Source organism: Rhamphochromis sp. 'chilingali', assembly GCF_963969265.1.
Source record: "Rhamphochromis sp. 'chilingali' genome assembly, chromosome: 2".
Taxonomy (NCBI): domain Eukaryota; kingdom Metazoa; phylum Chordata; class Actinopteri; order Cichliformes; family Cichlidae; genus Rhamphochromis; species Rhamphochromis sp. 'chilingali'.
This window is the reverse complement of record NC_137930.1, coordinates 61143917-61168317: the sequence shown is the minus strand read 5'-3', so window position 1 is coordinate 61168317 and position 24401 is coordinate 61143917. Positions and strand designations below refer to the sequence as shown.

At 40.2% G+C, this 24401-nt stretch overlaps 1 protein-coding gene across 1 annotated transcript; it reads right to left on the bottom strand.

Annotated features, from left to right (window-relative positions):
• Positions 1-53: 53 nt before the first annotated feature.
• Positions 54-24394, bottom strand: nfat5a (nuclear factor of activated T cells 5a). The gene is made up of 12 exons (XM_080907171.1): positions 24062-24394; positions 14175-14303; positions 10926-11547; positions 10590-10773; positions 9800-9990; positions 9500-9672; positions 9252-9386; positions 9098-9150; positions 8846-8978; positions 7143-7327; positions 5062-7057; positions 54-3784 (listed from the first exon to the last, which is right to left on the bottom strand). Exons 1-12 carry the CDS (start codon positions 24132-24134, stop codon positions 3402-3404), a joined length of 4257 nt encoding a protein of 1418 aa, XP_080763297.1. The 5' UTR covers positions 24135-24394; the 3' UTR covers positions 54-3401.
• Positions 24395-24401: the final 7 nt, after the last annotated feature.

The following is a 24401-nucleotide window of genomic DNA, read 5'->3' as shown; positions in this document are numbered from 1 at the left end:
TGTGTGCTCTTTTCAACGCCTTTAAATCAACAGTTTCTTTTTTTTTTTTTTCCCCTCCCCCCCGGTGAAGTGGCTATTCGACAAAGTCGGACTGAAATGAATAACAATAATAAAACTAATGGTCGGTTTTGAAATTACACCACAATCAAAAACAATTTGACCAATGTGCAGTGACACAAATGACAGCTGGTGTCGCCCTGCCCATCCCCTTCCCTCCGCCTCAAAATATATCTTCTCTAAGCCTAGTATTGGTCCGATGTCAGATGTAGAGCAAGCTCCATTCCACACACCATGAGGTAAAATTTACATTCATGAAACCGAAGTCACGGGTTGGCTTTCTGTGTTGGTATGGCTTTAAGAGGCATTACTGTTCCGCACTTCTTCCACAACATCATGTGCTCTTTAGCTCCCCTAACTGAGAGGGATGGAATGCTTGGAAACATCACTACTGCACTCTAACTTGATCTACAGTTAATGGACGAGTCAAAGTGCCATTTGAGATGCATGATGTTAAAAACAAAAACAAAAGAGGAGTTTAAAATACAAAACGCCCACACAAAACACACAGAACACAAAAAAGAGGAGTAAACTTCACGTTATGTTCTACAGTTTGCGTAAAGTCAATATCATGACAGTAGATTTAAGTCTAACATAATCGCTTGATGTCCACTTACATTTCTAGTTTCAGTCATAGACTTAATAAACCTGCGCTTCATTTCAGGGGAAAAACCAACAAAACACTAGCAATGATAGTTCTTTGCTATGAGCAAAAAAGAAAAAAAGTTTAGTTTTACAAAAATACTCTACATTTTGATACATGGATTACAAAATTCTAAAAAAGATAAGTTACTTTTAAAATGGATCACTAACAGCTGCAAAGATAAAAGAGTATGACCATGAAAATGTAAACAATGCATGTGAGCAATGCGATACTAATGTCTGAAGTCTCCAAGAAAAAAAAACACATGTCCTTTTTTTGGGGGGGATAACGCCAAATTGGCTAATATTAGATTTGGAAAGTTCAACAATGTCAACTCTTCATTGAAAAATAGAGTGATGTATCAAATTGGTGGAAATGTTAATGAGATAAACTGATCCATGAAGCAAAGTACCTTCGCAAAACTATCAGAAATCTTGTAAAAGCGCAAAACAAAACAACCCCCCCAGCATGCTGAATTGTTAGCCATGTGAGAGCTGCATTATGTGAACAAACAAATGCAAATGAGTAAACGTTACGATGGCGAGGACAAAATGGCGACCATTCACAATCAGGAGCTTTGGTATGCCTGGGTGGGTTGCACTCCAGTCTGATCCCTCAACAACAGCCAGCACTGTAGACTCGATTTTTCTTCCAAACTAAAAACGAATGCAAGTGCTATTGATAGTACAAACTGTACTAACATGACGACAGAAGTGTCCATTACTCCTCTACATAGCACCAAGGATGGAATCAAAAATGGCAACCTCTATGTAACAGATTTCATCTACCAGTGAGCCCCTGTTCACAACACAAAGAACAGGAGCCAGCTTCATGCGGCGCCAACCTGCACGGGCTACAAACAGAAACAGAAACTTAATATCGAAACACAACACGAACAACAGTAAAAACATTCCAACGAGAAAAACCGAGACTTAGTACAAAAGAAAAAAAACAAAACAATGAAGATCCTTCATGTAAATGTACAAACTAAATGAATCAGTATTTCAGATGTGTTGTCAGTGTCTAAAACACAAAAGGCCTAGTTACCACTCAAACACTGACAAGTGACAATGCCGTTTGTAGGAATGGCTGTTTTTGGATAGACTTGACTGGACCACTGGGACTGAATACAAAGAGGGACTCAACAGTGAGCAGACGTTCTATACAAAGTTGTCTAGACCTCAAAAATACTCTGACATGAGAGAAAATGTAAAAATGATGTATCTATTTGTACAAAGATGACTGCTTTCAGCTTTTCCCCCCTCTTCTTCTTCTTCTTTTTTTTTTAACCCCACCCACTGGACGTTTCAGAGTACAAATTCATCTTAGATCAGTAGAGAGCTGTGGATGGATATAAGGAGTAGCAGGTTACACAAAAGAGGTTATAAAGTGCTTCAGATAAAATGTTTATAAAACCACACAACACTCCATTTTCACTAGTGGAAAGGTTTTTTTTTCTATCCACATTTAACTGATAAAGAGTTAACTTTTTCAAAAGCAACAAAAGGAGAAAAAAAACAAAACACACCCTAAATAGTTGAATGCTATTTAAAATTTCACCAAGAAAGGCCTGCACATAAGAGAACACTGGGAAGTGCCAACAAAGGCCACGTCACATGGATGAATCTCATTTATGAGTGTGCAATATTCCCTCAACTCACCAGGGTGCTTTCAGTAACACAATGTCTTTACCGGACTTTTTGTGATAAAAATTCATTTCATACTTGTGGTGCCGACACTAATATTAAACTGTGCTGCCTCTAATAACAAACCGCTTGAGTGCAGACTCCACCCATGCCAGTAAATGTTATTAAAAGAAAACATGAAACATTATCCTACAAAGAACTGTACAGTCTAATATTCTGTACTCTTGGAGCAAATTTAATGGCATTTTTGACATATGCAAATGTAAGCTGTGTATTAACAGCATGATTGTTCATATTCTCCACAGCAAAAGAAGTTTAAATCGAATTACTGTGACGTGATTTTATCCCTGTTTTGACATCAGCTAATCTCCCAAACTGACAAAATAAAAAAAATAAAAAATAAAAACACCCACTGTCTCAAAGTGAAATGAAATCTTGGGGAGTTTACACACTCAAAATGAGATTCTGCCTTTATCTGACAGTTATGTGCAATCTGATATTCCATAACTGACTGTTTTTTATTTTTAAATCTGCTTTCACAACACTCTCCCATCACGGCACCATTCCTCTGTCACCGTTCCTCTGTTGCTGACATTCTTTATCCCTTTCCTGTTTTTTCCCACAAATATTTTTATCCTCATCATCATAATCATTACCACCACCGTCATCATCTCTTAGGCTCACATTATTTTAAAAAGAAACAGGAAAAAAAAACAACAACTGGCAACAAAACACTGCATTTGTGCGGCTGGATAAAGCAGTTATTACAGGCCTCTCTGATCCTGCAAGAGGAGTAATAACAAAGGTGGGTTCATTAATTCAAGAACAATGGATAAATGGAGGCTACAGTTAATGATAAATATTTCTTAAAAACAGGTCACATGAACTCATGATTTGGGTTTTCAGTAAAAAGGGCAAGTAATTCTTAAATATTTAAATGACTTTTTTTTAAGCATTGGCACAAACCCCTACACACGGCTATTTTTAGGGTGTATAACTCTGAGCTACATACACATCACTCACCCCCTAAGTGCTGACAATGGTCCAAACAATAATCACTGCTTCTGTAGGCTTTCTAGTAGGTCCTCAATTTTATCCATGCTGGACGATGTTGATATGGATGCCTGCAGTTGATTCTGTAAGCTGCTCTGTATCTGTGTCTGTAGACTGGTCTGCATTGGTGTTGGTAGACTCGCTTCTATGTTTCCTTGTAAACTGGACTGAAGGGCTGTTTGTGTGTTTGCCTGCATTGCGTTCTCCAAGGTGGTCTGCATTTGTGCCTGAAGGGTGTTCTGCAAGCTGCCATGCATGGTAGCTGGGATTGGGGAGGCAGCCTGGGCCATGGGCTGATCCAGCAGAGTCTGCATGTGACCGGAGTTCGGGATTTGGTTCTGCGCAGGTTGGCTGGGTCCAGAAGAAGTGAGCAGCTGGGATGAGTCTAAAAGAAAAAGAAAATAATTTTATCCATCATTAAACAGTAAATGTAGCATATAACTGTAGCAATGGAGTAACACAAAAAGCATATGGATTAGAGCTGTGCCTGACTAGATGACCAATTATCACTACTGTCACTAGTGGGTATCAGACATACTAGCCGTTTAATCTAATTCTTTCAAATTTTAATTGATGCCAAATGCCGGTATATTGTGTCCTGGATGCTATGCAGCCATCTATCACCAGATGGAGCAATGTTGTTGACAAATGCCATAAATCTGTTAATCAGGCTTGATTTTTTTTGTTAAGACTATTAGGGTTAGGTCTTTTAAAGGCGAAAGAATGAGTTTGCGGATACGAGCGGTACCCTTCCTCTGAAGGGTGGATGGACTCTCCCTGAGTGATACGGTGAGGAGTTCAGTCATTCAGGACGGGCTCAGAGTAGAGCCGCTCAACATCAAAAGGGGTCATTTGAGGTGGTTGTCTCCTGAGTAAGATGTTCCAGATGGGCATGTCCCACTTGGGATACACAGGAGAGATTAGACCTTTCGGCTGGCTGTGAACAACTCAATGTTTCTTCTGAGAAGTTGGAGGTGGTGGCTGGCAAGAGGGATGTCTGGGATTCTCTGCTTAGGCTGCTGACCCGTGACCCAACTTTAGATAAGCAGAAGCAAATGGCTAGATTATTTACTGATTTGTTCTTTTAGATTTTAACTTTTAATTAAGTGGTTGTCAAGAGTTTTCGAACAAGGTGCATCATTCGCAATGCACTGCCCAATACGCAACACTTTTCAGTTGCAATTTATTCATTTCTCGGATGTCAATTTGTCATATTTTAATAATATGTGAAAATCTTTTTTAGTACCATGTTTTCTTATTATATTTAATATTGGATTATTTTAAGTGTTTTGCCTTTTCTTCATTGTCTGGAGTAAAACGTGAAATATTCATAACGCAACATGTGAGGTACCGCACAGTTAGGAGGCATGATTTATTGTTAATAAATGTGATTAATGGTTTCAAATGCCTTTGTTTAGAGATTTTGACATTGTCCAATATTCTTAATATCAGAGTGTTTCTTAGTTTTAGACTAATCAGACTCATTTTTTTATCCCTCTCATTTAGCCGACTAAGAGAATAGTCACCAGGAACCGGATATGGATATATACAAGTTAATAGGTCGAGCATGATAGTACCATATTCTTCAGAAAATAAGAATTTAACATGGGTAACTTTGATTTACTCTACATTAAAAGGTGTAGAGGATCAAAATTGTCTTACCATTCTGAATGCCAAAAACAAACAGACTGGCCTGTCCTTGAGAAGCCACATTGCCACCCACAGATGTCTGGAAAAGCTGCTCTGGGGGCTGCTGACCAGGGCTGGCTACCACACCCACACCACCCTGCACCACAAAGATGGTTGTGGCGGGGGCTGGAGCCTGGTTGTTGAGCTCCTGTGAGGCAATAGTACTCTGCAAGCTGGACAGATTTGTCTGTGGTATGAACAGCTCCACAGGTTGATTGTTTTGGACGGAGCTTGAACTTGGGCCCACTTGCATTGGCTGCTGTTCCTGGAACAAGCTCTGTTGTTGGTTCTCAGTGGTTGTTGAGTTGCTGCCCGAAGAGCTCTGGTCTTGGAAGGACATGGGCTCTGCTGTATCTGACTGGGTGATTCCAACGCTAATGGTCCCCATAGGGGAAGGGCCTTGGGTCTGGGTGCTAAAGAGAATAGTAGGGGCGATAGCCTGTGGGTTCAGATCTGTGGTGCAGAGAAGCAGACCTGTTTGCTGTGGTGCAGGGTTGCCCTGTGAGTGATTGGGAATACTTTGAAATAAGGAACCCTGCTGGCCCATTGGAAGCTGTGCTGGTTGTTGTTGGTTCTGCTGTGGGGACTGCTGCTGATCCATTGGGGTGCTCTGTTGCTGCATTTGAGACTGCGGTTGATTTTGAAACATTGAAACAGACTGATGTTGGCTGGCTGATGTCTCCATGGAGGAGATGAATGCCAGCTGCTGCTGTTGCTGGGGCTGATGGTTCGGCGTCAGGTATAGGGTTGATCCTGTGGACTGCTGCTCTGAGTTGAGACTGCCACTAGTCAGTACGGTCAGGGTATTCTGGATGAGGGCAGCCTGGACCTGCTGTTGGGACCCCTGGGTTTCGGCCATGGGCCTAGGCGACTGGAAGAGTTGCTGTGGGGGGGATGTGTGTGAAGGAGGTTGTGTTGGGAAGCTAGTCTGGATAGTAAGCAGTTCTCCAGCCTGTTGAAGGAGAGAGCTGGCCTGAAGGTGTTGCTGTAAATTTTCCAAAACCTGCTGCTCTTGAAGTTGCTGCTGTTGCTGTTGTAGGTTGCTCAACGCTTGATTTTGCTGCTGCTGCTGTTGTTGCAGCTGATGTTGCTGTAAATTGGTAAGAATATGATTTTGTTGTTGCTGATCCTGAAGCTGAATATTGTTTAGAACTTGCTGTTGCTGATTTTGTTGCAATTGCTGTTGTTGAATATTCTCCATAATTTGCTGTTGCTCTTGTGGCTGTAATATAAGTTGCTGTTGCATCTGTATGTTGTTGATGACTTGCTGCTGTTGCTGCTGAAGGTTTCCAAGTATTTGTTGCTGTTGTTGAAACTGCTGTTGTATTTGTTGTTGCTGCTCCTGTTGTTGTATCTGTAGCTGTTGCTGTGCTGACAGTGAATTATCTGTACTCCCCAGTCTAAGGCTGTTCATGTTCTCCTGGACATGCTGCTGAAGGGATTCTGCAGAAGGTGTGGGGCTATACAGCACAGAATTTAGCTGCTGCTGAGCTACAGCTGCTTCTAACACCTGCTGGAGCGTGGTGTTACTTCCCCCCTGGAGTTCTCTAACTGCCCTTTCCAGCTGGGCCACCTCTTCCTGGGGAAAGAGGGAGACCTGGGACTGCTGTGGCTGTGCCTGAGAGGAAGGTGCTATCTGTGGCATGGCCACAACCACCACCCCTGCACTACTACTGGAACTCTCAGGTGACAAGCTTTCCTGGGGGTCTCTAAGGAACTGCTGGGGGACTTCTGGTGTCACAGGTGGTATTGTGGTGTCTCCTGACACAGAGAAGGAGGTTGTTGGGGCAATTTCTTGCTTTTGTATCGTGCTGAGGGACTCTAAGCTAGGGAAGACCGGGGGTGCCTGGGGAAGGTCCACATCTTCTGATGGTAAAGGCATTGTTCTCTGAAAGGACTCTCCACCTGGATGAGAACTAGAGCCAAGGTCCAGAGTCTGCTGCACTGCGATGAGTGGATCAGGGGATGACTGAGAAAGAAAAACAGTGTTACAGACCGTATTTCTCAAGTAAATATTTTAAAATCTCTTCCTCAAAAAGCAGGGGGTATCTTACTTTGAAGACCTCTGTGGATGGTGGATTGCTAGACACTTCCATAGGTGTGTCCTCTTGCCGTTTGGATGTCTGGTCAGAGATTTCTGTTTGTTCAGAGGGCATAGATTTGATCGGGGTATCAAATAAGCAGGTCTTGACCATGGATATCCCCTCCGTTTTTACTGTCAGGACATTTGAGTTATCAGCTGGAGGTAAGAGTGGAGAAAAGGACTGTTAGAATGTGAGATGGCAACGATTAGGCACTTGAAATCTACATGAGGAGCTTAGCACAAATGACAATACATGACAAGCTGCATGTTCCATGTTTTTAATGGATGATGTGGAGAACAAAACCCATCCAACACCAAGCACAAGGCAGTTTGCAACAATCATACAAACCAGGAGGGTATTATCTACTTTTACCATGACCACTTGCCATCAAAACGCTTTTTGTAATCCAACTACGAATATTACTTGTTAGACTGCGCACATGGCAAACAGCCACTTTGTGTTCCTGTTTTAAACTTAAATTGAATCAACTAAAACTACTAAGCTTCAACATCCAGCTTAAAAAGGAAGGAGTTTCCAAAGTTCAACCAGGAATTTTAAAACCAAGAAATAGATGTTTCTGATGACGGGCCTGACAGCAGCAAAGCATTCTGACACATTTTGTTAGTAAACCTTTCTATCCAGCGGATTAGATAGCGTTCTGTGTCTTAAATATGGAGGCTGTTTTTGACACCCTGCACCTTCACCATTTCCCTCTCACTCTCCCACTTTTACCTGTGATCCACCTCCTCTTTATTTTCTGTGCAGTTTCTTCTTTTCCCCTTGTCACTCAGACTCAGGCTACCAGCTTCACCGTGCCTAAAATTACTTGAACCCACGCAAAAGTCCCCTTTCATCTTCCAACATTACGCTGATATGAACTTATAGATCCACTTAAACAGGATTTTCAGTGAGTTAAACAATTCCCGTTTTTATCTCAGCTGGTGGGGGGCTTTGACAGTTCTGTGCCATTGTGAGCTTTAATTTTTTAAATGAAACACAAGAAGAAAAAACAATTAAATAACCTTGTAAAGTAAAAGCCATAAGTGTCTGTTTTATTAAATGTATTTGACATTTGCAGATTTCAAGTAAATCAATACGATATTCCAAGAGTTTTTAGTAGAGATCACTTACAATAAATCAACTGCTGAGACTTATAATTATACATTTCTTAAATGCTACATCTCCTAAAATAACAATAAAACAAATAATTCAGATTATTTAAATAAACTACCATCCTGCTACTACAATCCCTTGTTAATAATAAGATCGCTGAATGCTATGCCACCTGTTCCAGACATGCTCCAATGTCAGGACCAATTATATCTGCTACACATTTACATATTAAACCTTCATCTATTAGTGGAAACACAAAGGACTGCCAGTGATCCCTACATCTCTTTTTGCCATTAGGGTAAATGTGTCTGTGACAGCAATAATTGCGGCATTGCTTAATCAGCCATTAGATTTGTCTATATGATTGATTATAATGGTGTAGTGCTATTAAAACTTGTTATAACTATCTGAAAACAGTACTATGTTAGCTCTATTCACTCTCTTCAAAACATAAATAGCCCATAAGTGTCACACTTAGCAATAAGTGTCAACATTTAAAAGCCATCAATGCCACGACGGCTGAAAATCGTGAACTATGTAACTTTCATGCTTGCTGTTACCCGAGTCTGGAGTGTAGGTGAAGGGTTGGGCTTCATGTGATCTACCGGCATTGGTCATCACAAAAATACCCACAGAAACAGGAGAAGTGATTGACTGGTTGTGAAACGGAGGGACTGTCACTATCAAGTGATTCTGGAAAAAAAGATCACATTTTTGTGTCAAGTGTATGCCAAAAAACAGGTTTGATACAGCAGCTTAGATTATTCAGTGAAAAACTCAAGGGGATCACCATCATCCCCACTTGCATATACCTGATGGAAAAGATCCATGTCAATCTTTGCTTCGGCTTGCCAGGAATTATCATCTGAGAATTCAAAAAGATTTGAGAGGGTTTATATGCAGAAAACCATTAACACACATGACATCGAGCTACAATGCTACTGACAAAAGAAATTGCTACAACACCTGTAATGTTCTCCTGAAAAATAACTTTGGTTCCTTTAAGGAAGTTCTTTCCGATTATAAAAACTTCCTCGCCTCCTTTCACTGAGCAGCTGTGGAGACTCTTTCTCAGGATCTCTGGCACTCCTGCTGGCTGAGCTGAAGAGTAAAAGAAGATTCAAACTATCATTAATAACATAACATAAAACTAAAACATATTATAAATATTAGCCATCAAATTGTTTCAGGAATCCTAGTTGGCTGTTACTCACTGCAGAGGATCGGCGATGAGGGAACCTGTAAAGTCAGGGTTGATCCATCAGGCTGGGGGATGCTGACTCTGAAGGCCAACCTGGCTCGTGTACTCTTCTTCTTGGATCCTGCAACACCAATGCGGGCTTCGACATCTGCATTACGGAGCTTCAAAATTCCTACACAGTCCACCCTGTAGAAACAACACAGGAAGGAGAAGGAAGGGATAACTAAATATACAAAAGCACATACCAAATACTTTTTAAATATCAACACTGCAAGTAATAACTAGTCTTTAATTATCTGTAAGAACTCCTTACGCAAGTGTCATGTCATTGCTGGGCTCCAGAGGAATCTCAATAACTATGGTGCCTTCTATGTCCACCTCTTTGCAAGCAGTGGTGTTGCGTCCTGTCACTCTGCATGCCTGGTAGAAACCGTGAGGCTTCACTCTGCCTGCATCATTTGCTACAAACACCTGCAGCACAACTAATTCACTCACACCTTCCAACTGCAGACAAAAAAATAAAAAATAAAATTAGTTTTCCAGATTCTAATAAAAACCCCAAAACAAACAAAAAAAACCAAAACACCTCAGCCCTGAAAGATTTTCAGTTAAATATAAAAGTTTTAATCATTTGCCAATCAACTCAATCATTTATCTGTGAGCATTATTCATGGTACAAAAGAAGCATGTGATCTGTTCATAACCACTGAGCCATTCAAGAGCGATGTCAAGAATTTATTACTTTAATAATGAATACAAGGCAATCACTATTCATTCACTATCCCTACCCTGATTTACCATCAAGAGGTAAAGGTACTTGTTTGGTTGTTTGCAGTGTGAGTACTGGATTTACTGTTGATTTAATAAAAAAAATTTTTTTTAAAAAGAAATGAAATCAAAGAGACAAGTAGGTTATCCATGTTAAATGCCAGCTATTGAAATAGGAGAAAGGAAACAAGCACGTGGGCAGTGCTAGTACAATCTTTCTCGTGCAGTACTCCTCACTCAGTGTATTGGTTATATTCGATCTTATTCGGCAGCTTCTTCCTTTGGTGGTAATATTTCGTTTGTTAAGAAGCTGCTGGAAGCTTTTGTACTCCAACCTTGACAGTGGGGAATCCTTGTTGTGTACGATCTTTGACAGAACCTCTGCTGCCCTCAGTCAGATAGCGAGCTCTGTGCTGGGTCTCTGGCTGCACTAGGATCTTTAGCTCCTTCCCATCACTCCTCTGAGGGAACTGAGCAGACAGTGACCCACCTTTCACTGCAGTTCCTGACTCGAGAGAGCTGCAGAGGACAAAAAAATGATGACATTAGTGTGACATCCAAGAATCCAATTACCCCAAGCAAAACTTTAATCGACCTTAATGTATTCCTACAAAGGGGAGAGGCACTCTGACCTAAAGAGACAGAATGTACTCTAGTAAGTGTCACCATACCTGGATATGGAACTGGTCTTATCTGTGCCCAGCTGGGATAGCACATAGTGAGGGGCTTTGGCGCTGTCAGCATCAAACACATCCATGCTGTCTTCTGGAGGAGCAGGCTTGGGACCGGGCCGCTGGCGAGGAGTGCGTTTTCTAGACTTGCGTGGCACCTCCGTGTTGTCATTGTAGGAGATTGAGCTGATCAAACTGAAGTTCGAGACAGACTCATCGGCCCACATGCTGCTGCTTTGCTCTGAGTCGGGACCTGGTGCACCAGATATGGTAGGTTCCTCTTGGCAAGACATCTGGCTGTCATCAAACAGATCCTCGGGTGGTGGGGATATGCTCAACACAGTCCTTCGCTTTGATGGAGTGTTCTGGGGCTGCTGGACTCCTAGCCCCGGCAACCCTCCCGGCCCTACATCCCCTACTGTAGCGTTTGCTCCACTGCTGCCTCTGTTGGGGGCACCCTCCGCACCTTGCATCTCTGAAACACCAGCGCCATCTCCTCCGCTGGAGTGGAGATGCTGGGCAACCTTGAGATGGTCTGACGATGAGGTAGAGGGGCCAGAGGATGTAACGCCTATGGCGAGGGAGGAAGAGGCAGAAGGGCTGGAGGTGGAAGAGGTGGCATCTGTAGTAGTGCATATAGATATAAAAGTTAGGACAGATGTTCACCACAGAGCAGGCTAGCAGTCCCATTCAAGCAGCTGAATTTGTGCATGATTTGTATAGATTTCCCCTCTTCCCAACTCTAATTTCAACAAACTGTTGTGGGTTACGTGCTCTCACTGTGCATGCGAGAGCTGTCAAGCACTGACCAAATGTTCTGAAGTTAAAGTTGAGAAGGGTACTATAGGTCCCACAATGTTTTGATTTCCTACAAAACCTTTGATTAAAAATCAATGTGACAAAACTGACATGCCTTGTTTACAAAAACAAAAGCAAGCTACAAATTGTTACATACACATTGCCAGAAAGAAAAATAACAAAATCTGGTCAAACTTTCTTGTACAGCCAAATTTGCAAGCTGATAATGTGGCGCCAAATTAAATTTGCCAGGTTTACAGTAGAGTTTGTGCAATGTGCATTCAATAGTAAACAGTAGTTTGCGCATGCCAATTGGAATATTTGGTTGGGACTGAGCGTAGCCATGGAGACAGAATAAACAAGCCTCTGACCTATGGAGCAGTGAACTGCAGACCATTTTATATGCAGACACTCCCTGCCTCAGAGGGCACTTCCTGCAATAAAAATGAGACAGCCAATGAGCAACAAGAGAGCTGATCATTCAAGACTTAACTTCTGTCAATGAGTAAACTGGATGAGTTAATATACTGAAGGAAGGAGTATCTTTTGAAGTTTATCATTTATAGACACTCGGAAGCACGTTTGTTTGGTTAATGATGATCTAAAAGACATCACATGAGTCATGCTTTTGATCAGCACTGCTTAGGGCCAGCTGGGTCAGACATGATAGTAAAAAGGCAGCGTTAAAAAAAAAAAAGAAAAAGCGCGCTCTCTCCAACATGATTGTTCACCGGTTAGTTTGCTTTTTAGATGAAAACCATGACTAGAATCCTTCACAGTTTTAACTGATGTCAAGAACATCAAAATGCACCATGATCCAAGATCAGGCCATTTTCTTTGCTTTTGATAAGTGATATTGAAAAATACAGTCCAACGTTTGCTGGGGCAACTTCACTGTTTCATGAGTAGACAAAACCATTGTAATTAGTGAAAATGTTAGCAACTCTGTAACATGAGAGTCAAACACTTGTGCACGGTTCACGGTGCAACAGATGCATCTCTTTTACTTTTGTTAAAGGCATTTAAAACTCAAACTATAGAGAGGGCAATACTCAAATAAAGCGAAAGAAATTGAAAACGTGAAATGCAATATGCCAACTCTAAAACACTATATAACGTCATAACATGAGGGATGTTGTAGGAGATGATTTGGATCTGTAAAGCTGAGACAATCTGATGGGTTTTTTTTTATTTACATTAAGAGCCAAGGGAAAAATAAAATTTAGTACAAGCGTCAAAAAGTTATAAAAAAAAGAAACCCAAATCATAGGTGAAACAATAAATAAGAGGCCATGTCAGCATGCAAACGCTGCATTCTGAATTTAAAATTTTGATGTAGCTGTACATGTAGCTGGTGTTTGTTGTCAAAGATGCAAAGGCGAAAACAGGGGAATTCAAATTGGTATTTATCTGCTCAGCTATAATACATACAATAAATGATCAGAACTGTCATTGAATAACATGAACGGCAGAACACTTTTTCCTGGTCACACTCAAAAGATGCATAAAATTACCGTCCCTGGCCTGTGGGCCACGCTTTCAGGAACCTGGCCACAAAGAGTGTTAAATGACCAGTTAAGACATTAGTCTAAAACACTACATAAATTTTTTTTTTTTTTTAGAGATTTAGATTTATACTGTGAACTGGTTAGGTGAGGTGGTGGAGGTGTGTTTGCAGAGTGGGTGAATATAAAAGGTAAAACGCTGTCATGGTGCTTGATATGTTTTGAAATGTTTTTATTAACACTCTAAAAAAATCAAAACATTGAGTGGTTAAAGTGTTGCCACTGTAGAGTTGGTTCAGAGCAGCTTCTACTCCATTGTTTAAAATACTCTCAACACTGCCTCCAGCCTCTGTACCAAAGTACACAACACTACTGAGCACACAGCTGTGTGGAGTTAAATGATATCTTCACATCAGGTGCTAAGGGTGTTGAAATTTTTCACTAGGCCCGCAAACAGCGAGTGTCAAGTCAGGCTTCATAAGCAACGTCACTTTCCATGCTGCTGCTAGTTAACAGGATCGCCCACCACTAACAGTAAAAGATGCTGACAGACAACAACACAACAGACATCAATACGGTATAATATTGGAAAATTTTAAAGTTACAACATATATTTGAATAAATCCTGTGTTTAGCTGCACAGAAGGGCTTTAGAACTGACCCCCGACTGACTTGTTGGTGCTGTACCCTTGTATAACATGGGGCCCAGCTAACACGTAATAACCATGTATCGTCATGTCAGCAGTTTTGAAATACTTAATACATACTAGCCTATATAAATCCCATTTAGTCACAAATCTTGCCTCGGAAACTGATGAAAGGGTGAAGTTGCCCCCAGTCACTCACACAAGGCCACATTTCTTTACCCCTGCTGACTTGGGTAATAGTTTGTAACAGAGAAACTGATCCCAGATCATGGTTTTCATGGACTGAACAGGTAGCTCACCTGACGCCAAGGCTGCAGAGGGGGGAGGTCCCGCCTCTCCCCCACTATTCTGGCTCATGGTGGGTGGGTCTGTCTGGGTGGACGATGGCTGGAGCTGGAGTTCTTTGGGGAGGAGGTCATATACCGACTCTGCCATAAAGGATGAGCAGGAGAATACAAATTAGTTTCTGAAAAATAAATGAGATTATTGGTAATTAGAGGACAATGCAACTAAAAAAAAGATCCATACCCGCTCTTCTTAGATGAAAATATTCTGTTTTTAAATACCCATTTTCAGCAGGTTTCCTTTTAACCTGTTAGGAACGGTGGACCATGATGAAAATAGCAACCTTCAAGTCACAACTGCTTCCAACTTTTTAAAAATAGAACAAAAAAACTATCTGCCTTTATTGCCAGTTAACTCAAATAGGTGTCGTCACAATTTAACCCTGGAAACATGAAGCACACAATGTTCTAACTTATTCTACTGAAAACAAGGCCTCAAGGGTTGCATAAGACAGCCATCTTAGCCTCAAACTGAAGCTAATGCAGAACTGCTCGCAAGCACAGTCCAAGTCATAATACAACTGCTGGAGCTTAGTTCTAGAAATCGTCACAATTCTTCGCAAAATAGAACCTTGCCAACAGTCAATTTCACTTCCACTAATGCAAGCTTCATGGCAAAAACAAAACTCCTACAGTATCTCACCAAAACTGGTTGTTTCCTTATTTGCTTTCCGAAGACAAGTGGAAGCAATACTGCAATCCTCTAAAAATTCTGCAGTCAACACTAGCACAACACAGGGTATCTTATGATGAACTAAATTAGCCTCCCGTGGGGTTTGGTGTAATAAAACCCACAGAGTCATGAAGATATTTAATGGCAACATGATTCTTTGTAGACATAACGACCACTGCAGCCACACTGGAATAAATCAGATCTGATGCTAGATAAACACATGATTAGGTAGTGCGGTTGCTAAGAAACAGGCACCTATCAACACCTTGATATGGATATTTCAGCTTTGCATCGACAGCACCAAGGATGCGTAGTAGTCATCTAACACTTGCCTATGATTTTGTTCCCAACAGAGCGATGACGCTGACAAGACACATGATCTTGCACTTCTGTGATGTCAGTGATGGTGCTGAGCTGGTGGCAATGCATCACCAAAGTTCACACAACGAACAAATAAAATCTGCTATTGTTTGCATCAAATCCCCTTACAGCACTGCTGAATGAATAGCACAATCTAAATGTCAAAAGGCCAGAGAAAGTTTCATTTCTTTTTCTTAACAAATATAGAAAGAGCTGTGATATTTCACAGATCTCGGTGAGATCAGTTTCCTGTGCAGCTAGAAAAATAAAACGTGGATTTCAGTGAACCTGTTCACAGCGAGCTTCAGAGACTATAGAGAACTGCCAGCAACCGTCTGATTGTGTGCACGAATATCACAACAGCCCTCAATCTTTGCCTGTGGTGTGTGGCATGAAGAAAGTGAGTCTTTGTTGCTGATTGCATTACAGATTGACTGACAACGAGACATGACCTCAGCTTTAACTAGTATCCCTATGAACAATAGAAGCATGCATAGTGGGTACACTGAACATGTGCTGTCACCTGCTTTGAACCCATGTATTAGGGCTGTTCGATATACCGATATATATCGGATGACGATATAAAAACATCTATCGTTTCATTTTACGCTATTGTTTGTTTCGTGGTGTTGCAAAATAAACTGTTTACGGCAATATTTTTTCATCGTTTTGATGGTCACTGTAGTGGCTATATTAATTTCTTAAAGTTCTGTCTTTCTCTTATATTTAATATAACCACACTACAGACAGACAAGCGCCTGCTTTTATGCGTTGTCGTTAGCAACAACGACGGTAAAACCACAGCGTGTCGGCTTGTTCCACATAAACCTTTCACAATAAAGCTCAAGATCCTGTTGAGACTTTTCAAAATAAACTCAATCACGTGAAAGATGCATATTGTTTACGGATGAGAAGCAAAAAAAGAGCCGTCAGGTGCTAAAAAAACAAAAAAAACAAAACAAAAACCGTTAGAACTCAAACGTTAGAACAGGCTTTTCCCCGCAGCATGCGGTGTAATAAATACTCAAAGAAAACGGCGGCCGTTACAACTTATGTCTAAAAATGTATAGTTTCCTGTATCAGTTAAAACACTCCACTCCAGGTACGCAATCCCCTTGCTGAAAACACTTCACGCAAGTCGAGCTGCCCGAGATTCACAGAATTTATAGAAAATGTTACATTTTTGTGATTTATATCGTTATCGGACGATAGATATCTTAATATCGGGATATGAGATTTTGGTCATATCGCACAGCCCTACCATGTATATGCTTCAGTATTCAATCACATGCAAACAAATGTTCTCTTCATAGACTCCCAACACATGTGCAGGAGTAGCATGGCACTTCTGCTAAAAAAAGAGCAGCACATAATAAAAAAACAAAGGACAGAAATTGCTGTTCACTAAGCTGGGTACCCTCTTGCCAAGGTTGGCAAAAGGCTTACATGTACTGGACAGATCAAAAGGAGTCCACACTGTGTTAAAGAATGTCACTGTTGGCCTGAAAGGGGTATAAATCACCCGTTCTCTCTGGGTGCTTGCTGGTCACACAGCAACACAAAACAACCACAGAAAGTCAAACTGTAAAAGGGTTCATTGTTCATAGGATTTTTTCTTTAAAAAAAACAAAAAAAAACAGCACACATGCACTACAAATGGTTGTTTATTAGAAATAAACTTTACAGAATCTTATAATCTTCTTGACTACAACTCAGAGCTCTACTAAATTACCCCTCTAAAAGTTCACCACAGTGCAGTTTAAGCCTAAAGGATTTGCTCGTGGTGGGAAACCTACCCAAGAAATGTTTTCAAATCAGAGGCATTTTAAGGAGTCTTTTATGAATCATAAAAGCCAAAAATAATGATTAGCATGTTTACCTGCAGCACAAATTTGTTTAAATGTGCACAAATATTAGGTTGAGACACACACAAGATTCAATTACCTTGTGACACAGGCCAATAACCACACATTGTTATTGAGTCAATCACTTCAGGTTCATAAATGCACAGATTGGATTGCTGTCAGCGATTTAATTTTTACTTTTGAAGCACACTTTCCAGTTTAGGGTGTGCAGTATATGCAAAAGAATGTGTCTATATTCAAACCGTGCTGTGACTTGTGCTCGTGGAGACTTGAAATAAAAATGATTAATTGGAGCCCTATTGTTATTTTCTCCCATTTATTCTCTATTTTCTTTGAATTTAAAATTCCATCTAAAGCAAAAAAAAAAAAAAAGCTCATAATAATCCATCAACTAAACAGCAGCATTTCCAAATGCTTTGTTGAGAGTCCAACAGCCATAATGTTAAGTAGGGCTTTTATTTTCATGTACAATTTTGGCTTCTGGCGATTATTAAATTAAAATGAATGTGGTAAAACAAATATTCTTCTGGAATCAATTTCATTTGAATGTTCCTGTTTAAATTTAAATCCAGCAGAAGTTGTGCGTCCACACCCCTGCATAAACCTGCACCTCACCTATTTAATCTATCCAAAAGTATAACTTTCAAAACCAAACAAGCTTTCTGTAGGTGAAAATGTCACTTTCCCCAAGAGTGCAGCTCTGTGGCTACCTGGGCTTCTTTTTTAAGCTTCCCATTTGTATATAAACCTCCAGTGGCGGAACCACTCTGTATACCTTTACAAAGATAACAACATCAAACGAGTAGCGCCGATTAAAGCTAGGTGATAGATTCACTTTTTCAGGAAAACCAGAAAATGTTATTTTTACTTTTTTAAACAGACTCTGTGGGCTTAGAAGCCGTTTTGCAGCATATACAAAAAATCCTGAAGTTTGAAAACAAATGTTATCTCAATTTTAAATGTGTGTGAGAAACAGTATACTAAGTGCTTCAATTAGTGGAAACACCATACTAAGAAACTGCTGCAGTGTCAACAGCTGCTGTTTGGATTTTGTTGCACACCTTCTTCCGCACGTACAGCAAAGTCCTTGAAGCCAGTCTCGTCAGTCATCACTGTCCTGAAATGCCTCCAGGAAAATTATCTTTAATTTTATTCGTCACCTGTGCTTAACCCTAGAACACTAACGTCGGATGATTTTCACCCACGTGCTTGTAGTCAAATGCCATCTTTTGTTTATTTCTCCCACAGTTGTCAGCGATGCAAAGAGATTGTGCCTTCTCTGGACAAGGCTCACACGACAAGGAAGAGGTGGGCAGAAGAAAAAGTTATGTCTATTATTTAATTTTTAAACAATATTTTCGTTTACGATTCTCAGTTTATTTATTTTTTACTCATTTTGAAGCGTTTATATAGGGTCCCCCAATGATACTGTTTTCATTTCATGAGACGTTGTTTAAGGGGAAATGTAACAAGAGTACTTCAATTTGCCACATATTAGGTTACTTATTCAGATGGGAAGTATGTTTTATCAGCCATATGATATCAGGTAAAAAATACCTGACATTAGTGACAGTGTTATAAAACTGCACATAAGTGTTCTAAGAACTGCCCTCTGTCAAAACAGATAAAAACCTCTTTAAAGGTTTTCTGACCAATCCTTAAAATAGGTTTTAAAATGTAGGTTAACTCTCCAGTTCACAAAATACACTTCCTGCACTACATTTTGGTCTTATTTTGCTTTACAGTAGCAAGTTTGACAAGTCTGTTTGGACAAATCTATAAGCTTGTCCAAACAGTAGCCTACAGCACACTAACCTACCAGGAGGTGGACTGACTTTAACCTAGACTTAGAACAATTAACTTATTAGACAAGCACATGTTTGGTTTGTTTTTTCCATGTTAAAAAAAAAAGGGGGGGGGGGGGGATGCATCACAACCTACAGTGTTGCTTTAATTATGGTTTTGAACACATAACAATATGGTCAAGCCAGAGTAGTGACATAAAAGCTACTTGCCACATTTAAACCACAAAGAATGCCATTTTGGCTTTTAAAGCTAACGGTTTATCTTAAATTTTAAATTACTGCAAGAAATGGCCCAATACAATTTTTATTTGCTTTCAGCCTGCTAGTGCAAATCAGATGGATAAACAAGGTTTAACAAAATTACTTAAATGACATTTCTACAGTGTAAATTGATTGTACTGTACTCCTAATCATAATTTTATGGATTCTGCTTGTGGCTGTAGCTATAGAGGTGAGCATGCATGGGGATGTGGATGCTAGCAGAGGGAAACCACAAGGCCACATTAATTATTAAACAATACCATACAAAAGATGGTCCTCTGCTAATATATGTAGGCAACTTTGTGACAACTACATATCTGAGCAACAATCAGCTGCTTCTAAAAGTAGTCTCTGGTCTCTACAGTGTACAAACTGAGTCTACATGTAATACATGCCATACGCATTTCGACTTTTAAAAACAGAAGCTCTGTGGCCTTTAACTTGTGCCCTGTCCCCACTGAACCAACCATTTGTCCACTTAGAGAAACTGTATAACTTTTTGGAAGTGAGGCTGAATTTCACTGGTCCTTGAGGATAAAACAAAACAAAAAAACAAAAATGGAAACCTGTGTCATGTGGGGAGATTTCAACACTCTACACCAAGCAACAGCTAGCACTGTCTGATGTCCAAAAACAACTCTAAGGACATTGTATTAAAAGAAAACATATGGAGATGATTGACTTTTCTACTCCTGCACAAGACAATCTGCATTTATGAACAAGCCGCCAAAGGTGCACCGAAAAGGCAAACACAAACTTGATTGTGATTTAAAGTTATGAGGCAGCATGCTTTAAAAGAATATTTCAAAGAGGAAATGTCTCAGGTAATTATGAATATACAGATATGTGCACATGCACGTCACGCACATAACAGAATGAAAAATTAACTCCAGTTTCATTAATAGTTCACCATTTATTGCAAGCTCAGCAGTCCTTGGGGCCACAGATACCACCTGGTGTGTGTAGGCGTTATTATTTATTAATTTCTGCATGTAAGAAACACAAAGGCAAAATCCCCCCCCCCCCCCCCCAAAGAAAAGGAAATCAATAATGGCAACATTAAATGAAGGAGTCTTAAGGCAAATGACTGTTCTTTCAATCGATTCAAATGCAATTTGTTTCAAAAGCCGACTATGCAGTGGTGTACATCAGAAAATTGGCACAATGTACGCTAATTTAAATGATGATAAAGCACTTTGGATGTAGTTTCCAGTATGTAGCCCTTTGCTTACTTTGTCTAAGTAGGTACGGCCTGTTGAAAAAAAAACAAAAATACGCCGTCCACCCCTGAGACTTTTTTTCTTGGAAGCCATCATTTAGCTAATGTATCCTAATGTAAACCACTTTTACACAGATGAAAGAAGCAGATGAAACTTGTTACTAAAGTTATTACTTGTAACTTTAGTAACAAGTTAACTGACATCCATCTTACTTAGTCACCAGGATACATCATATATTGTGGCACGTGAATAACATTGAATTGGATTCTGTGCCTTCATTCAACATAGCCAGAGTAAGTAGCAAGAGCTGCACTTGCACACTGTTGTCCCATTGCTATAGGCTGTTGCAAGCTTTTTTGTTGTCCAACACTTAACGGCATCGTTACTTTCGAATAATCATGGTTTCATTGAGTGTCTTGTAATAAATTAAATATTTCAAAAGGTTTCACTGGAAAGTACTGCTGTCTTTAGACTGTAGTGAAGTCAGCCCATGCTTTACCTTTAAAGGACGGCCAAAAATTACCCACAAGACTGCAGTCAATAAAGTGGAAGGCAGGGCTATTAACATTAAAGCAAGGGAGAGTTTACTATTGGCCTACATTTATACCTGAGAGACATAACAATGGGAGAAGGGCCTGCTTTCTTTAAAAAGAAACAAGTGAATGTCTGTACTGAGTGTAAACATATTACACAAAGCAAAGGCAGCCAGGGACAAGTGGTTAATGTATCCTGTATGTAACCTGTGGGAGAAATGTGTTGTGGAAGTAAATCTCCCTTGTGTATATGCTACAAACAAAACATGCTTCTTTTTTTTTTTTTAATCCCAGTAATGAGAGTAACGTAAAATCTGTGTCCTGACATAAGGTAACAATGAGGAGAAAACCAATATCCCACCCACACCAATCACAACCACTTACTAGAATATCTATTGCTTTTACCATTGGTTAGTAACGATTGTAGTAGAATTACACATTCTCCAATACCCAATTCAATAAGTGTTTTCACTTAAACATTGTGCTACTTTCCTGTGAATTAAAACATCTTTGCAGTGAATTGTTGTTCACCTAGCCTAACTGGATTTCCTAAAAGCAAAATACTCAATTCACTGTACATGCATGATGGGTATGAACAAAACTTTTGTTAAGTATGTTGACAATTTTTCTGGACCTCTCTTTATGTCCTGTGATTACTGGACACTTATCTTTGGCCAAACAGACATGATCGAGTATGTAAGTAAGTAATTTTTAGGAAGGTACAGGTGCATTTTTATGAGCGTCTGAGTTGGTGTTGGATGATCTTGTTAGCAACCACTGCACCGTTTTTCTCATCCTTCGTGTATTCATTATACGCCAGTCTGTGGTGTGTTTTCATGCGGCTCAATCACCAGGTTGTAATGCTTTGCAATGCAGACACAACTCTACAGCACTCTTTGCATATAATTTCTTCTAGGATTACGTCATTTCGACTAAATTCGAGTCATTTCCAAACAACGACTCATGCTCCACTTCGGGGGACAAGCTCTACACATTTCGCTGTGCTAGACATTTAATTTCAGTCATTGGCTGTCTTCTAATGCACTGTTAGTCATCCAGGTAGTCCATAAAAGTTCAGTGGCTTTAATGCACTGCACTGTGTGGGAAAGCAAACATTTTTAATATTCCTTGAACACGTTTATTTAACTGTAGGGGGTCAAAGCATGTTCATGATTAATCAATTAACTGGGCAGCCCTAATCTCTATATCTGTTGGGTAGGTATTTGGTTTTCAATTTTGGGATTTCAGCACTTGGATTTGGAAATAGCATCCCAGTTTGTCTGTCTGTTCATCACGTTTCAATTCACCTTGCTGTTGCTAACTCATTTTTTGCGAGGTTGAAGCCACTTTTCATTTCCCTCTAGCAGATTGTTTTTCAAATCAGCCAAAAGGGGGGAAAATAAACAAAAAACAAAACACCGTTACAGTTTTGCTCGAGGGCTTGCTCTCCTCACACAGGAACAACAGTCTCTCTGCTGTGAGAAAGAGGAAGAGACTTTGTTTCTCTCCCAGTAAGCATAACTTTTATGTAAATATAGCCAAAAATCACTATCTTGATCATTAGTTATATGTTTATGATGTATTGTCGCAGTAATAAAATCAGGCACAAGTTCTTGAGCTGTCCAGGTTCCAGTAGGACCCTGCTTGCTTCTCAGTAAACCCTGCGTTACTATTTCTATTTGTAACTTCTGAGATTTCACATTTTCCTCAAAACAAACAAACAAAAAAACAGAACCCACTAAATAATGCAATATATTCTGGCAGCTTGGTCAGTTGTCTCTACTCACCCACATCGTCTGACATACATGAGCTCTCCCAATAGATCGTTGATGAGCATGTCTGTTACCTTGACCCCAACGTGAGAGCGCACACCCAATTACAGAGATATAAATAAACAGTCATCATGTGATACGGTGTGACCATATGGCAGTCTCAACTGAGAATTTCAGGGTCACAGAGCAAAGCTTTCTGCTGGCTCATGAGCACCCTATACATAGCAGCCAGACAGATGTGGGACCAGCAGGCAAGTTAAGGCCCAGTCGGGTACAAATAATATTTGAAAAAAATAAAAAAGGAAAGAATAATATTTGTTAATGTGATTAAAATGTAAGGGGAAAAACCCAAAGGGGTGAAATAGCACCATTGTTTTTAGAAAAAGTAATATGCATAAATTCTTGTGTCTCAGGTTACATTTGCACTTTAGGATCAATAGTTTATATACAAGCCTCCCTCATAAACAAGCAAATGCATGGTAGCTGCCTGAGTAGAGTAAGCATATTCAGTGACAGTTGCTTTGCACATTAAATTGAGGCGATGTTTAAAAAGTGAAAAGACAGACTTACAGGCAAAGTGCTGCTCTAACCAAGCTAAATGCAACATTAGTTAACGGTTCTGCACTCCAGAGATGCAGCAACACCCACCTAATAATAACATAACAGTTGGCTGACAAGTGTGCAGCGATATTAGAGGCAAAATATATTTTGGCACTAGAGGGCCCCTTATCCTGATAGGCAGAATAGCACTCTCTAGGCTTTGAAGGGCCAATAACTGCATTCTTTCAGTGAAACCAGAGAATGTGAGGAGGATACCCTGGCTCGATTCCACCAAACAAACCAAAACAACAGAGGGACTGTCACTCGCTAAAACCAAACAAGGAGAAAACACAGGACAGCCATGCACTACTTTTCCATCCATGCGATATGCGCACACACAAATACACACCTCTGCAGAACCCGAGCACTACTTAAGTACCTTAAACCACGGAACAATGTGGTGGGTAGGCAGCGACCTCACAAAGCTGTGTTAGCTCATATAGGCAACTAAAATGATGCTAGTCATCAATCTGCATGACAAGTGTAACCAAAAAACACACATAATTGTTGTTATATTTACTTTACTATTCTAACATACCATGCTTTTCCACGCATGTGACATGGACAACTAACCAGCAAGGGTAGTCGAGCTGACTAACTATGCTAGCTAGTCTTGCTACTAGCAGAAAAGAGGCTAACCATTGCTAGCTAGCAGCTTAACATGAGCTATCAAGACAATCATATTAGTTCCCATTAGACAAGGACAAAACGGATTAGCGACCTCACAGTAACCTTCCTTTAGATAAATCTTACCTTTAGAGTATAGAGATTTGGGGGAATTGAGGTCGATATCCGAGCTAAGGAGGGATATAAAATCAGAGGGCATCGCAGCGCTTCATCGAGGGGAGGAGAAGCGGACACTCTTTAGTAGAAACGAAGTCGGCTGCTCCTGGCGGATAAATATTACGTTTTACAAGCGGAATGTTTTAATATACATAGTATAAAATCGCAACAATCTTAAGGCGGCAAAAAGAAAACTTTCAAAACCAAGAAAAAAAACCAAAAACGTTATCTAGCACGTCTCACGTTTGTGTGTCTTTGCTGAGAGGAGACACGTTTCGTGCTACGTTGAGACGAACACACACACCGACAC

Excerpts from the sequence above, each read along its gene's own strand:
- nfat5a (XM_080907171.1), bottom strand. The coding sequence starts at position 24,134 with ATGCCCTCTGATTTTATATCCCTCCTTAGCTCGGATATCGACCTCAAT. Across the intron at positions 9,991-10,589 it reads AAGGATTCCCCACTGTCAAG|TTGGAAGGTGTGAGTGAATT; the intron begins GTTGGAGTACAA and ends TTTTGTCTGCAG. Across the intron at positions 9,387-9,499 it reads CTCATCGCCGATCCTCTGCA|CTCAGCCAGCAGGAGTGCCA; the intron begins GTGAGTAACAGC and ends TTTACTCTTCAG.